Source organism: Meriones unguiculatus, chromosome 1, assembly GCF_030254825.1.
Source record: "Meriones unguiculatus strain TT.TT164.6M chromosome 1, Bangor_MerUng_6.1, whole genome shotgun sequence".
Classification (NCBI taxonomy): domain Eukaryota; kingdom Metazoa; phylum Chordata; class Mammalia; order Rodentia; family Muridae; genus Meriones; species Meriones unguiculatus.
In genome coordinates, this window is record NC_083349.1 from 5,612,980 (window position 1) to 5,628,190 (window position 15,211).

At 55.6% G+C, this 15,211-nt stretch overlaps 1 protein-coding gene across 4 annotated transcripts; it reads left to right on the forward strand.

Moving 5' to 3' along the window:
- Positions 1 to 549: 549 nt before the first annotated feature.
- Iglon5 (IgLON family member 5) lies at positions 550 to 14,642 on the forward strand. 4 transcript variants are annotated; one of them, XM_021645778.2, is made up of 8 exons: positions 550 to 703; positions 9,141 to 9,219; positions 9,537 to 9,769; positions 10,564 to 10,683; positions 11,826 to 11,960; positions 12,133 to 12,253; positions 12,564 to 12,718; positions 14,037 to 14,642. In XM_021645778.2, exons 1-8 carry the CDS (start codon positions 625 to 627, stop codon positions 14,123 to 14,125), a joined length of 1,011 nt encoding a protein of 336 aa, XP_021501453.1. In that variant the 5' UTR covers positions 550 to 624; the 3' UTR covers positions 14,126 to 14,642. The 4 variants fall into 4 exon arrangements, with proteins under 4 accessions (XP_021501453.1, XP_060236368.1, XP_060236362.1 ...); XM_060380385.1 differs by lacking the exon at positions 550 to 703 and adding an exon at positions 8,517 to 8,640 and having other exon boundaries at positions 12,564 to 12,741; XM_060380379.1 differs by lacking the exon at positions 550 to 703 and adding an exon at positions 8,517 to 8,640.
- The last annotated feature ends 569 nt before the right edge of the window (positions 14,643 to 15,211 follow it).

Consider the following 15,211-nt stretch of genomic DNA (forward strand, 5'->3'; position numbering starts at 1 on the left):
AGGAAGCTGAGGTTGGACCCTATCTAAGAGAGGAGGGCTGGACATCTGGATGTAAGGGAGGACGCTGGGCTCTGGACTCCCAGTGTCTGACCGAGGAGGCTAGGTATGAGGAAGGAGGCTGGGGCTCTTGCACCTGGGTCTGAGGGAGACTGGGTCTAGACGAGGAGAATCTAGGGTCAGTACACCTTGGGTGTGAGGGAGGAGGGGCAGAGCCGGGCTTTTGGGAGGAGGGCTGGGCTCCTGCAGCAGGAGGCAGTTGGATGAAGTGCATCTCAGGCCGGGTTCTGGAGATCGGGAGGACGCCGGTCGCCCGGGGGAGGGCGGAGGAGGGGCAGGGCCACAGTAACAAAGGCCTCTCCCTCCAAGGAGCAACACCCCCCGGCCCCGCCTCCGCGGCCCCCTGCCTGCCCTGATTGGCCGGTCTCCCCGCCCGTCAGCGCCACCCCCCTCCCTGGGTCTGCAGCAGCTCCGGCCACCTCGTCGCGCCCCCCCCAGCCCCCTCCCCCCCGCCCCCGCCGCCCCCCGGGCCGGTGCAGCCGCAGGCGGGGTCCCCCTCCCCCTCCCCCTCTCCCCCAGGCTCGCGCGCCCCGACCGCCCCCTCCCCTCCCCCTCCGCGCCGCCGCGATGCCCCCCCCTGCGCCCGGGGCCCGGCTCCGGCTCCTCGCCGCCGCCGCCCTGGCCGGCCTGGCCGTCATCAGCCGAGGTACCGCAGCGCCGGGGGCGGGGTGGGGGGGAGGCTCGGCGGGGAACCCCGGGATCCGGGAAAGGGGTACAGGACAGGGTCGGGGGCAGGCAGGGAGCACCACCCCTCCAGGGGGGATGCGGAGGTCTGGAGTCCGGGACCTAGGCGGCAGTCCTTGGCTGGGCAAGGGGTCCTTGGGTGCATGGATGTGCGCTGGGGCATAGGGATGCACGTCCGTCCACATCTGGTCCGCGGCTCCATCACTAGCAAGGGGGTCGCCGACACCTGCTGCCGGCCTTGGGTGGCAGGATCGTGCCGCTCTGACGTTGGGTTGGCAGTCCCCACCCGGGCAGGGTCTCCAAACTGAGTTGGGGTACCAGGCCTGGAATGATGCCCCGTTTGTGGAGGGGGTCTTGTCTTTGCGTTTTGGAGCGGGTTCCCTGCGCAGTCCTTGCCTGGGGACTGGGCTCGGCGTCTTTAGGTGAAGGTGGAGGAGGGAATGTGTTCCCACAGTCAGCGAGCGCTGGGGACAGAGTGTGTTCACAGACCCAGGAAAATCAGAGAAGGGGCTGAAACTCGCCTTCCAGGTTTCCCTCTCAGCCTTTGGGGTGTTTGCAGCTAACTGGGAGATGGTCCTGGAAAGCCAGAAAGTTGAGGTGCTGGGGTAAGGATTCTGATCTAAAGTCTTTGATTGAAGAACTAGACAAATGAAGGGGTGGGGGCTGGGCTGGAGAAGGCAGGACAGAAAAGAGTTAATTCAGGGTCATACAGGTACTGGTCTCAGCCAGTCCAGGGGGCCTAGAGACCCTTGTAACTGCAGTCCTGCCTTGAGGACGTGTGTGTGGAATGTGTCTGTCCTGCAGGGCCTGTCAAGGAGAGTGTACAAATCAGTGGATCAAGGAAATGGTCCTGAGGGCACAGGAGGAAGAGGGATGGGCCAGCAGGCTGAGCTGTGGGTACCCAGGAAGCCAGGAAAGTGTTAATCCGGTGTTTCCGCATCACTTCCTCCAGGCCTTGTCCAACCAAGCATCCCAGAATCAGGGACACGCTCTGCCATCAGGGACAGTAGTCCCTAACATTGTGACCCCAGCAGTCCCAAGGGAAGCAGCTATTCTGGTCCTCCAATCAAGTCACCCACAGCCGCACAAACATCACAGCATCTCAGCCAGGACGCACCTGCAGACTGCAGAGTCACACACTCACCCCTGTCCACGCAGGGCACCCAAATACAGACCCACTGGGGGAGGGTCCAGATTCTGCCGGGAATGGAACGGGCCAGAAAGTCCACCCTCTACTGTATAAGGCTGAGCAGTGGCTGACCTGCTGACCACTGGCTGGGTGCCTTTCTCTCCTGTCACTTTAGGTCCCTGCTTCTGGCTCATTTATGCTCCCTCTCCAGGCTCTGTGATCTCTGACTCTCTGGGTTGTTTTTCCATCCCTGCTGGTTTCAGCACAGGGGCACACTTGCCTCTCAAACTGAGCTCCCCAACCCTGCACCCAGCAAGGTTGGAGTCCCTCCTCTTTTCTTACTCCCTCACTGTACCCTTGTTCAGTTCAGCACCTGTTTCTTCCTTCCCCTCAGCTGCCGCCACTCCCTTCTTTAGGTACTGTCCCACTTACTAACTTGCTTCTCAGAAATCATTACCACGGGTGACTTTCAGGTCTTCCCCGGGGTCAGAGCGGCAAAGTCATCTGACCTTGATCAAGTCTCCAGCCTCGGGTACCCAGTCTGAGAACAGAGTGAGAGAAGGTGGAACCCAGTGGGGTGAACTAAGACATACCTACCTGTCGGGCAGTTTCTCTGTTCATATCCCCTTGTTACTTTGGAGGGGAAAACTGCCTCATTTTGTATGCAAAATAGTGTCTCCTTTCTTTCATCCATGTTTTTCATGAGGAGCATGTATGAGCCAAAACCCCGACGCCAGTTTCCTCACATATAGTAATGTACACATATAGTCACATATAGTCAGAGTCTCACTATGTAGTCCAAGCTGGCCTTCAATTCAAGGGGATCTTCCTGCCTCAGCTTCCCAAATGCTGTGATTACGGGCGTGAATCTGGAACACATACACAGCTCTTTCTTTCTTTCTTTCTTTCTTTCTTTCTTTCTTTCTTTCTTTCTTTCTTTCTTTCTTTCATTCTTATAGCTAGGGTCTCAATATGTAGCCATAGTTGGCTTGGAATATATAGACCAGGCTGGCCTTGAACTGAAGGCAGCAACCAACCCTTCTGCCTCTTCCTGGATCCTGGGACTATGATGTGGGCTCCCAAGCCCAGCTCTCTCTCATACACACACCTGAGAGAAGCTGATGGATCCGGAGCCAGGCAGCAAGAGAATCATACTCCTCCAGCTTTCTCTCCCTTTCACGGACTCATTCCCCACAACTTTCAGTGCAAAGCAAAGCAAGCCTGCTTCTTCCTAAAATAGGAATAAAGTCAGCACATTTCTCTGTTGCTGGCATATTTACACTTAGCAAAACCTCCATGACTATGGGACTATTAACCTACAATTAACCATCCGTCCCCCAAATCTTTTAAGCCACGCTGGTAAAGTACGTGTGCACCTGTATTCCCAGCACTTGGAAGGCAGAGGCAGGAAGATCAGAGGTTCGTCATCCTCTGCTGCTGAGCCAGCCTGGGCTACCTGAGACCCTGCCTCAAAACTAACAGCATCAAAAAAAAAAAAAAAAATCCAACAGAGGGAGTGAGTTGGTAGGAGGGATGCCTCTTGTTCCTGGGGAGGGGAGAGGGCTTCAACAGCCAGGGTTGAAGCTTAGTCACCCTCGCTCTGACTTTTGATCCTTTTTATATTTTCCTTGTTTTGCTTTCTAAAAAAAAAATATTACATTTTATATTCCATTTTACTTATTTGTGTGTTGGGGTCAGAGGACAATTTGTGGGAGTCAGCTCTTTACTTCCACCATGTGGGTCCAGGGGATAGAACTCAAGTCTATCCTTGGCAGCCCAAGCTGGTCTGGAACTCAATGGGTAGTGACGTAGTTTTCACGCCTTTCGGATAGTCCAGGCTGGTCTCAAACTTGCAGCATCTGCCATGCCTTTGTGTCCTCAGCACCAGGATTACAATTGTGTATCACCACACCTGCCTCACCAGCTTAGCAAATATTGTGTACACTGTCATCCTAAGCTCTTGAGAAATGCGATATGTGTGGTGAGGGTCAGGGGTCAGGGGTCAGGGAGCAAGCCAGGAACCAAGCACTCCCTCACAAAGCTCATAGTGAAAAGAAGAGAGACCAAGAATCAGCTGGGGGAAAATTAGCAAACAAGTATGTAGGTCATCACAGAGAGTATCATGTATTGGGAAGAGGCTAAAAGCGCCTTGGGGAATGAGTTGTCCATTTTAGAGGGGGTGGTAGGAAGGTGCGAAGTGGGCTAAGGCCTGAGAAAAAGGAGACGTCAGCTTTGAACAGGTCCTGAGGAAGTCTGCAAGAAAGGATGGTTGATGTGCAGCGCCCAGACACCACCTGGGTGGAGGACCCCAGGCTTCCGAGCTGAGCAGAGAGGTGGGCTCTTGGGTGCCTGTCATGTCAGAGATTACACCTTCCGCAGCCCGCCCCTAGGCAGCCTACGGGTTCCAGACCCTGGGTTCCTCACTGCCAATGACCATTGCATTCCAGCCCTGGTCCCCACCCAAGGACCCCAGCTTTTGCCTGGGGTTCAAGCAAGATCCCGCAGATTCTTACCTCTAATACTGGACACGGAGCCTGTCAGAAATCTCTTCCTTCCGTTACTGTGACCTCTATTTATTGATTTATTCTGTTAGTCTAGACAAGAAATCTCACAAGAGCAGGGATTTGTCCTCACAGGATGCCTCCCAGCCCTTCTAAATCCTTCAGTTCTCTTTCTCGTTTTATTTATTTATTCATTCTTTATTTTTGAGACCTGGTCTCACTATACAATTCAAACTAGCCTGGAATTTACTTTGTAGCCCAGGCTGGCTTGGAACTCTGTGGTCACTCCTCCTACCTCACTTTCCAGGTGCTGGAATTTCAGGCCTGAGCCACCAAGCCTCACTTTCACAGTATCTCTCTAATCTTCCCTCTAGCCAGTAAGAGAGGGAGGCTAATAATCACCATCTTCATTTGCCAATGGGGAAACTGAGTCCCAGAGAGATAGAGGGACTTTTGTACCCGAGGGACAAAACCTTTGTGAACCTTATCCTGGGACTCCCACTTTTCTCTTAGGGCAAGCCAAGGCAGGGTTGTTAGGACACTAGGTGTCATGCAGGAGTGGAAGACCTCAGAAATATCACCCGACCAGACAGTCCTTTCTCTGCCCCAGCCAGGGAGGCTGACATCAAGTCAGGAAGAGCGGTTTGCAATTCTTAAAAAAAAAAAAAAGTGAGTTTAGTCACACCCAGTCTATCTGAAGCTATTTTACATGTCAGGTGCTGAGGAGCTCAAGGCAGCCCTAAGAAAAACTCTCGATGAATTCTTAATCTTCCTTTTCTCCAGATGAGGAAACTGAGGCTCAGTCCATGGAGATGTGTAGTCAAGACATGGCCGGGAAAAACTGGGCTTCCTAGGGATCTGTTATATGTCTTTAGAACCTTCTACTTCCTCTCCACAGACCTCCCCCTGACCCCAGAAAGGCACAGTCCTGGGTCACACAGACAAAAATCACACCCTGTGGACTGAAGAGATGGCCCAGTGGGTAGGAGCATTTGCTGCTCTTGCAGAAGACCTGGGTTTGGCTCCCAGCATCCAGATGGCAGCTCACAGCTGCCCCAATTCCAGTTCTGGGAGATCCAGTGCCCTCTTCTGGCCTCTCTGGATGCCTCTGCGCGCACACGGTGCACATAAACTCACACAGGGGCACACGTGCACACGTGAAATGCAAATAAATGAATCTTTAGTTTTAACCATACCATCCAGAAGCTCCAGGTCAGGTGAAAGGGGTGCCATAGACATCTAAACTGGCCACCTGGAACAGAGCGTGAGGGCTCTCCCTGAGGAATCACAGAGCTCTTCCTGGATGGCATATTTATGTTGGGCTCTTGAGGAATGAGACGGAGTTCAAGAGTTGAAGAGCCACAGGCATTCATTCATATTTATTCAGCTAACAGCGATCCCCAAGGCGACTCCGGTGGGAGCTGGGAGACATAGGGGCATCGATCTGAGTCCCCCTGAGGCTTCAGTCTGCCGAGGAAATGGAGAGTACCCATTCGGTGGGGAGGAAGACCAGTACTGATGGAGTCGGGGAGTGCTCCTAGCAGGGTATACATGTTAGTACATCAAACATCTTTTGAGGCTTACCATGGGCCTGGCACTGCACAGGAGCCCTGGAGGAGCCCCCAGACATGGCCACAATTGGGAAACTCAGGCAATATAGAGAGAATTCAGGTCCATCGGATTGTCTTTGGGGCCAGGTGTGGCAGACCATCCCTTTAATCCCCCCACTGGGGAGGCAGAGGCAGGTGGATCTCTGTAAGTTTGAGGGCATGCTGGTCCAGAATAGCCAGGACTATGTAGGGATACCCTGTCCCCCCTACAAAAAAAATAATAAAAGATTGTCTTTGGGTAAATGGATGCCTGCCTGACTTGATCTCCACCCTCTTTGAATGAAGCCCAGAGAAGAAATAGGACTCACAGAAGGTTGTCCAGCACCTGATCCCAGGCTCTGGTTTTTGTTTTGTTTTGTTTTGATACATATGTGGAGGTCTGGGGTATCCATATTCACAGACAAGGAGCTAAAGGCCCATTGAGGGCCTGGCTCGTTTATCTCATGTTTCCTAACTGTCCACAAGACCATTTTGGTTCAAGGTCATGTGACCTGAGCACTGAGGCTGGAGTTCACCTGAGCCGATGGAGAGGGGATGTGAGGGTTCAGTGGATGGAGCAGCAGAAAGAAGCGTGTCTGGGCTGCACACCAGAAAGAGGACTGGAGGCAGTAGGGTGACATGGGGTCTTGACAGGCAAACGTCTGTCCCAGGAGCCACTGGGGGCCCCAGAACTGTTAGTGTCAGTGTTGGGAAGATTCCTGTGGCAAGGGGTGCCTCATGCTGGTCCTTCTCTCTGGAGGGCCATAGCTAGGACGACTATCCCAAGGCTCTCTATCCCACACTGTGTGGGTGGGACTGGGCACGCCAGCTCTAAAGGCCAGCACCTTGGACAGCGCACTGGTCCCCACCTGTCTTTCTTCAGAGCAATGGAGAGTGGAGCATGACCTATCCCCCCGGAAACTTTTCCCGGAAGTTTCTGGCAATATCTGTGGGTGTCCTGGGTTGTCACTACTGTGGGGTGGGGGAGGTAGGGGCCCTCCAGCCCTCCATGGGCTGAGAGGTTGAGGGCCCGGCATAAGACACTACAAGAGCTCAGCATGCTGTGGGGTTGAGTTCCTGAATCAAATGTCACATTCCCTCACTTCCTTTACTCTGGATGAGTATTTTTGTCTGTGACTTTCAGACCTTCTGTCAGGCGTTTGTCAGGGCTGTGGCTCCCTGTAAGCTAGGCTGTAGATATATGCATGACAAGGAAGCTGGCTTGCCTTGCCTTTAAGTTTTTTCCTGGGCCCTGGTGGAGTGTATATGTGTGCACAATCTTATTGTTACCTGAGCATGTGTGACAGAGTCCCGTATATGGACTTCTCACAGAGCAGCAATGGCTCTGGCCTGGATGACCTCACGCTGGGAAGCTTCAGGGCTCAGACCCAAGCCCCAGGCCTAGCCAGCCTCTCCATTGGTTCTGTCCTAGTTCCATCCTGAGGGGCTGTTGATTGAGAGGCCCCTGGGGAGTCATTGGGACACCACGGGCAATTAATTCATTAGATTAATTAGCTCCTTTTCCCAGGCTGGGGGCAGGGCAGCCCACTCAGGGCCCTCCCGCTCCAATCATCCAAGGTCACCCAGCCAGACCTCTCAGCGCAGCCTCCTCCGCCTCACTTACCCAGCCCCCGCCCGCTGGCCCCGGTCCAGCCCACTGGCCCTGAGCCACAGAGACTTGAGTGGTGGTGCGATTGGGCTGCCCCATTGTGTGCAGGCGGGCCTGGGCGTGTACTGTGAGCAGTGGCATGACAAGTGTGTCTGGCAGGTGTGTGTGTGTGTGAAGGTTTGTGTTCAACTCTACAGGCTGCCTACAGGTGTGCATACAAACCCATGTTTGGTATCTGCGGATAGCTCCCTCTGTGTCTGAGTTAATCTGTGTTTATATGCATCTGTGTGCATGTATGGAACCTGCTCACATGTATATTTGTTGGGAATATATTTCTTGCATGCACCAGTGTCTGTGTGTGCATGAGAACTACATATCGGTCTGTGTGTGTGAATGTGCACATATGTTCCTCTGTGGGTGCATATGTGCATGCATGAGAGTCTTAAGCACTTGTATGTTTGTGTTGCTACCTGTGTCTGTACGTGAAGACATCTGTGTGTGTATGTGTGGTGTCTGTGCATTGTGTGACTTTTCCTGGGGAGACTGGGTAAGTGTGTGTCCGTGGAGCTGGTGAATGCCTCCACAGTGAGGGCGATTCCTGCAGAGGCCCCGAGTTCAGAGCCCAGCATGCACACCAGAAAGCTCACAACTGCCTGTAACTCCAGCTCCAGGGCACTGCCATCCTCTCCAAGGGCATCCGTGTGTACACACACACACACACACACACACACACACAACCTAAGCAACAACAAAGAGAAATGTCTACCCACCCCAGACAGGACACAGAGAACGGGCCAGAGAATTGATTCTGAAATGCAAGCCCAGCTTGGTGGACTGAAAAGTTCAAATGGGGCTGATCACAGGCGCGTGGGTGAGAGTGACTCACAGGTGTGTGGGCAGCAACACTATTAAAGAAGCCTTGTCCTTCCACACCTCAGGAGGCGCCTCCTGAGGGGGCGCCTATGAGCTGGCATGGCCCATTCTCATGCTGTCTCCAGCACTTTGAGAGCACCGTCTCCACAAGGGAACGTCACTTAGTCCGATGCTGCAGACGCCTCGGGCGGCGCCCTGGTATGGAGGCGGCAATCGCTGCCTGAGGATACTTCCGTATTATGTAACTGGGAGTCCGCACACACTCGTGTCTCTAAGCCCGTGGCCTGTGAGCATGGTCGGCATGCTTGTGTAGCTGTGTGTTTGGATGTGTGTGCATGTCTGTCACTGTGTTTGACATGTGCACGTTTGTGTCTGGGTGCACAGGTGTCTTTGTGCACGTGTCTAGATACACATGTGCCGGCGTGAGTGTCTCTCTCTGCATGCACATTTGTCTGTATGGATGCGCTGTGACTGGGAGCACTGTTCCATGAGTTCTGTTTCTGAGTCAGAGCAGACGGAGAGGAAGGGACGGACGCAGCGTGTTGACCTAGTTAGAGTTTGTCCACTGTGTGTGAATTTCTGAGAACAACAGATTCATGTGGCAGTGGAAGCAGACGCCTGTGTCACCGAGGCCGTGTGCCTGTATGTGCGCCCGTGAATAGAGCTGCCGAGGCTGAGCCACCCCCTCCCTTCCGTAGGGCTGCTGTCTCAGAGCCTGGAGTTCAGCTCACCCGCGGACAACTACACAGTGTGCGAAGGTGACAATGCCACCCTCAGGTACATCCCAGTTCCGGGCAGCGTGGGGCTTCATAAGGCTACTCCCACCCATGCATGTGAAGGCCTTGAGTGACATCACTTCCATCTGGAGCCAGCTGTGAGGGGTGTGGACACTAAGCCGAGCTCCACGCACGGGCCTTCCTGTCCTCGTAAAAGCGAAGAGATGGGAACTACTAGGATTCAAAATCCTGCAGACCACTCATGGCAGGGAAGCTGGCGGAGTAAGGGCTATTGGTTCCTGGGGCCCTGTCTCCTCGCTAGGACCTCTCCCCCACCTGGCTCACTGTCCCTCGTTCTCTTTCCCTGGCCCCCGCCAGCTGCTTCATTGATGAGCACGTGACCCGGGTAGCCTGGCTGAACCGCTCCAACATCCTGTACGCGGGCAATGACCGTTGGACCAGCGACCCCCGGGTTCGCCTGCTCATCAACACACCGGAGGAGTTCTCCATCCTCATCACCCAGGTGGGGCTCGGGGACGAGGGCCTCTACACCTGCTCCTTCCAGACCCGCCACCAGCCCTTCACCACCCAGGTCTTCCTCATTGTCCACGGTGAGCCTGGGTGGCCGCGAGGACAAGGCGGGAGGCAGGATGTGGATGTGGGAGGGGCGGGGAGACGGGCCTGCCAGGAGGCACCACTGAGCGGCCCGCGCCGTGCCGTGTGCACTTGGCCGACTGCTGGTCCACCTCGCCCTTGGGGATTTCAGCCAGGCGGGAGTGGCACCCCAGTGGCTCCCCAGCAAGCAGTGGAAGAGGTGCCCAGCTACAGCTTTGTGCATTTGCTGAGCTGTGAGAGTGAGTGGGACTTCCTAGGCACTGAAGACACACACCAGACTGTCTCTCCGTATTTGCACTCATTTCCCAAGGAGAGGCGGGGGGGGGGGGGGCTTGTCCTAGATATGAGGAAGGAGGGTTAGGGTATGCACCCTAGGTATGAACTAGGTATGAAGAGGAGGGCTAAGGTCTGGACTCCTCGGCCTGATGAGACAGCATTGTGGTCTGGACTCCTGGGCTCGGCAGTCCAGGCTCCAAAGAAACGAGATTGAGTCTGAGTATTACTCCCAGTTCTGAGGGAGGATGGCAGAAGCCCGGACTCCTGGGGCTGAGGGAACAGGTTTGGTGTCTGCAGTCCTGGGTGTGAGGGCTGGAGTCTACAACCTGGGTCTGAGTGAGAGGAGGGCCTGGGCCCGTACCCCTGGGTCTAACAGAGGAAAGGAGGGATCTGCGATGGGGGTCTGGGAGAGGAGGACCAGGCCTTGATCTTGGGTCTGAAACGGTGGGACTGAGATATAGGGACGCACCCTCACCCCGACACTCCCTTCCGTGACACTCCTTTCCGTCTCCAGTCCCCGCCCGTATTGTGAACATCTCCTCCCCTGTGGCGGTGAATGAAGGAGGCAATGTGAACCTTCTCTGCCTGGCTGTGGGAAGGCCAGAGCCCACGGTCACCTGGAGACAGCTCCGAGGTGAGAATCTTCTCCAGCTGTAATCCGGGCCCTTCGGTTCTCCCAAGTCCCTAGAAGGAGTCCCAGAGGCCCTCGCTCTGAACCCTTGTGGCCCTTCTGGTGACTTGATTCCTCCCCAGATTCTCATTCCCTTATCTGGTGGTCTCCTACCTGATGTCCAGGCTGTATGACTGTCCCTGAGTGACCTGGCACTCCCTAGCCCAGCCTCCCTCCACTTGATGGATTCTCCTGAGTCAGGTTGAAACGGAGGCTGCTCCTGCATTCTATTACCCCTCAGTCCAGTCCTCTCCTCAGCTGGATGCTGCAGCCTAGTGCTTTGAACGGGCCCAGATAACAGCATCAGCAGCTCCTGGGAATTTTACAGAAATGCACAAGCCTCTGCCCTAAATCCAGAGGCAATCAGGGGCTCCCCTCCCCCCTCTAACCACACCGTGCTTAATGAGTTCTGAGATCCAGTTTCCCAAAAGGGACTGCCAAGCTGCCTGGCATATATCAGGCCAGGACACCATCTCATCTCCACCCCTAGATGCCCCAGTCTCTGGCTTTTCCTGCATCTTCACAGACCCATAGTGACCATCCCTGGGTCCTGTTCCTTGGATTAACTAAACGCTGGAAACTTAGTCTAGCCTTGTGTCCCTTCACCCTGCCCTGTGGTATCTTCTGACCCCTCAATCCTACTTGCCATAAGTTCTAAACGGTCTTTTGTGACCTCAGGTCTGTTTAAAAGATCCCAGGTCTCTGGATTACCAATCTCACTCATCAGATCCGAATTCCCTAAACCCCAAGAGAACTCTGGACCCTCCCTTATTGAGTCTGCCTTTCCTGGATCCTTGAAAGCCAAAAACCAAGATCCTGGCTTCACTCCCTACTCCCAAGTGGGTCCCCTGAACATGACACAGGAGATTCTAGATCCCTAGGTCTCCTGCACCCCAAATCCCAGAGCCCTTTCCACTGGGTTTCCAACTCCCCAGCCCCACCCTCAGCCCCAACCTGCCCCTACAGGATCTTCCCGGCTCCTACAGACTCGGGCACTCCAGGCCCTGCTGTGCCCACCCCGCTGATGTGTGTCTGTGTTGTGCCCGTGTTGTCCCGTGTTAAGTGTTTGTGTCCGGCCCCGCCCCCTTCCCCACCTCCCACCACAGACGGCTTCACTTCAGAGGGCGAGATCCTGGAAATCTCCGACATCCAGCGGGGTCAGGCCGGGGAATACGAATGCGTTACTCACAACGGGGTGAACTCGGCGCCGGACAGCCGCCGCGTGCTGGTCACAGTGAATTGTGAGCATCAAGGGGACACACGGGCCGACCCTGGGTGCCTGGGGAGGAGGGGTCTGACGCATGAAGATGATAGCTAGGTGGGAATTCGCATCTGAGGGGTGTGTGTGTGCGCTAAAACGGGACCTCAGAATTCCCATGTAGTGAGAATGTGCTCTGGCCTCTGTCTCTCCAGATCCCCCGACCATCACCGACGTGACCAGCGCGCGCACCGCCCTGGGCCGGGCTGCTCTCCTCCGCTGCGAAGCCATGGCGGTGCCGCCTGCCGATTTCCAGTGGTACAAGGATGACAGGCTGTGAGGACTGCCCCGGGCAGGGCTGAGGGAGAGGGGGAGGGAGGGTCGATGCTAAGGGTCTGAAGGACAAATTTAAAGAGGCCACCGGGGCTGAGTTTAAGAGACCCTGGGGATTAAGGACGCACACTGGGAGTGTACTGCAGAGGCCCGGGTGCGTGGAGAGGGGATGCTGGGCGAAGCTAGGAGCCCCTGGGGTCCGTAGCAGAGCTGGGGTCTCCTGGGAGAAGAGAGGAACCTGAGTGTACGTGGGGGAACTGGGTTGTGCACCTCAAGGGAGTCCAAGACCAACCCTGATCCGGGTCCCCGTCAGGCTCAGCAGCGGTTCGGCGGAGGGCCTCAAGGTGCAGACGGAGCGCACCCGATCCATGCTTCTTTTTGCCAACGTGAGCGCCAGGCACTACGGCAACTACACCTGTCGCGCAGCCAACCGGCTGGGAGCATCCAGCGCCTCCATGCGGCTCCTGCGTGCGTCTGCACCGGGCGGCGGGGTGGGACAGGGCTGTGGGGGCGGAGCACGGGTGGGTCCCAGACCTCAGTGGGTGGGACCCGGAGCGGAAATACAAGGGTAGCCTCTGGGCCAGAATTTAGGAAACCCCGGCAGTGCCACGGAGCAAAGAAACTGATTTTCAGGTGGTAGGGTGCTTATGTCTCATCCATGAAGTTTTCGGAGTATTTAAAGCCAGCGTGGTGGTGCACACCTGTAATCTCAGCACCCAGGAAGGGAAGGCAGGAAGTCACACACTTGAGTTCAAGATCTGGGGACTCCCGCGGCTTAGTAGAAAAACAGTAAACAAGTGGGCTGATAGACGCACATCAAAGAAACAGGCACACGTGCAAAAAGATAGGCAGAACTGGGGGCGGCAGGTTTGAGATAAGGTTATTGGAGGAGGGGGAGCTCTATGCAAGCCGGCAGGAAGAGGGAACAGTGGTTGCAAAGACCGATGGGAAGGGTACTCCGTCAAGGAGGGCGGCCTTCAGCCGCTGTTAGAGACGGAGAGCGCAGAGCCTCTCAGCGGTGATGGGGGCCCTGGCCAAGGTCTCTGGAGGCTGGTAGACAGTGAGCAACGTGTGGCTACAAGCACTTGTCCTGCTCTTTGAGGGACAGACTAGGACAGAGTGGCGGGGAGGCTGCTTTAGGGATCCAGCTTAACTTCCCAAGCTGTTTGGAGGCAGAGCTCAGGCGGATGGGTGCAGACTTGGGAGCAAAGAGAGAAGCCGAGTCAAAGTGACTCTGAACCCCAGAGATTGGTATTGTAGCGCGTCATCGCAGATACTCAGGAGGCTAAAGAAAGGGGATTGAAAGTTCAAATCCAGCCTCACCAACTTAGTGAGACCCTGTTGTGGAACAGAAAGTAGAGAGAGGTCAGGATGTAGCTTAGCACTTGAATCCCCCAATGAGGGTCTGGGAGTATGGTGCAGGGGTAGAAAGAACATTTTCCTAGCATGTGCAAATCAGTACATCCCACCCCCAGCAAAGCAAACAAAGTCTTTCTCTCTCTCTCACACACACACACTAGCCATACTGAAGTTTCTGGTGGACTGAGAAGGTAGAAATGCTGACCGAATTTTTAACAGGGAAAAACAAACCCGAAGGATCCAGATTAAGCAATGTGAAAGAAGTGGGGAAGATCTGGGAGCATACTGAGACCCAAAACATAAGAGGCAGCAGAAGGAACCAAGCCCCCCCGAGCTGATCCAAAGCTGGAGGGAGAGAGGCACCCAGGAGAGGGCTGCAGGGCCTGGCCATGCCAGCATCCTTCTGTGACTGTTTCTCTTTTCCCAGGTCCAGGATCCCTGGAGAACTCAGCTCCGAGACCCCCGGGGCCCCTGGCCCTCCTCTCCGCCCTGAGCTGGCTGTGGTGGAGAATGTAGGTGTCACCCAGTGCAGCGCACCTCCCCCCAGCAGGGCCTCGGGCCAGGAGCAAGGGAAAGGGGGTGAGCGAGCGCCACGGGTCTCGAGGGGGACAGAAGAGCTCTTAGCCACAGAGGAAGAGAGAAGAGGAGGAGGAAGGTCTTTTAGAGAACCCATCACTGTGAGGGATAACGCGAAATTATGCATCTTTCTACGGCCATTCTCACCCCCGTTCACGTTCCCAATTGTGACCCACCCCCAGGCACCCCGAAACCCTCTCTTAGCTCAGGCTGTCAACTGGCTCGTGTGTGTGAGTGCGTATGTCATGTATGTGAGTGAGTGTGAGTCTGCATGTTGTGTACGTGTGTGAAGGTGTGCTGGGGGAGGGAAGCAGGGGACCTCCCTCTCTGCACCGACTCTCCCATGGCCCCTGTCCGTTCCTGCCGCCTCTCTTCCTCTGGCTGGAGGTAGGTATGGGGGCTTCATGGTGGAAGCTTTGATGAAAAATTGCCGGCTTCCCACCTTCCCATATATGCACGAACACGTCCCCTCCCCTCCCTGTTGAAGGGGCAGGTGGCGTGGGCGTCAGGTGTCACTCGGCCTTTGTGAATAAGTGGGGATCTCCATTATGGTTTCTTTCTCCCTGCTCCATCACCAGTTGCCTGCAGCCAGAGGCCCCATCACTGGCTCAGTGGCCTGAAGCCTCCCCTGCCCCATCCCTCCCCCACCCTGAACTTTCTGGCCCCACTCCCGGGCCGATCGGTGCTTCCATTCAACTGATAGGCTGGTGGAACTTGTCACCCGTCTGTCTCAGTGCTTTGTCCGCCCCCCACCCTCGACTCCCCTTGGCCACAGTGGCACCCTCCAGCAGCTCTCAGGCCCATAAGCGTGGGCTCCCTGGCCACCCGCTTCCTGGCCTCTCAATCCATAGTACCTCCAAAGGCTGCTGTGACCACACACACACACACCACACACATGCACACATGCACACCAGCGACTGACCAGCAATAGCTCCTGGCTTCAGCTGCCCCAGAGCCTGTGACTAGCAGTAGTTCCTGCAGAGTGGGCCACTGTTATCCGCAGAGGAAGCTGACAGGCTCTGGGCG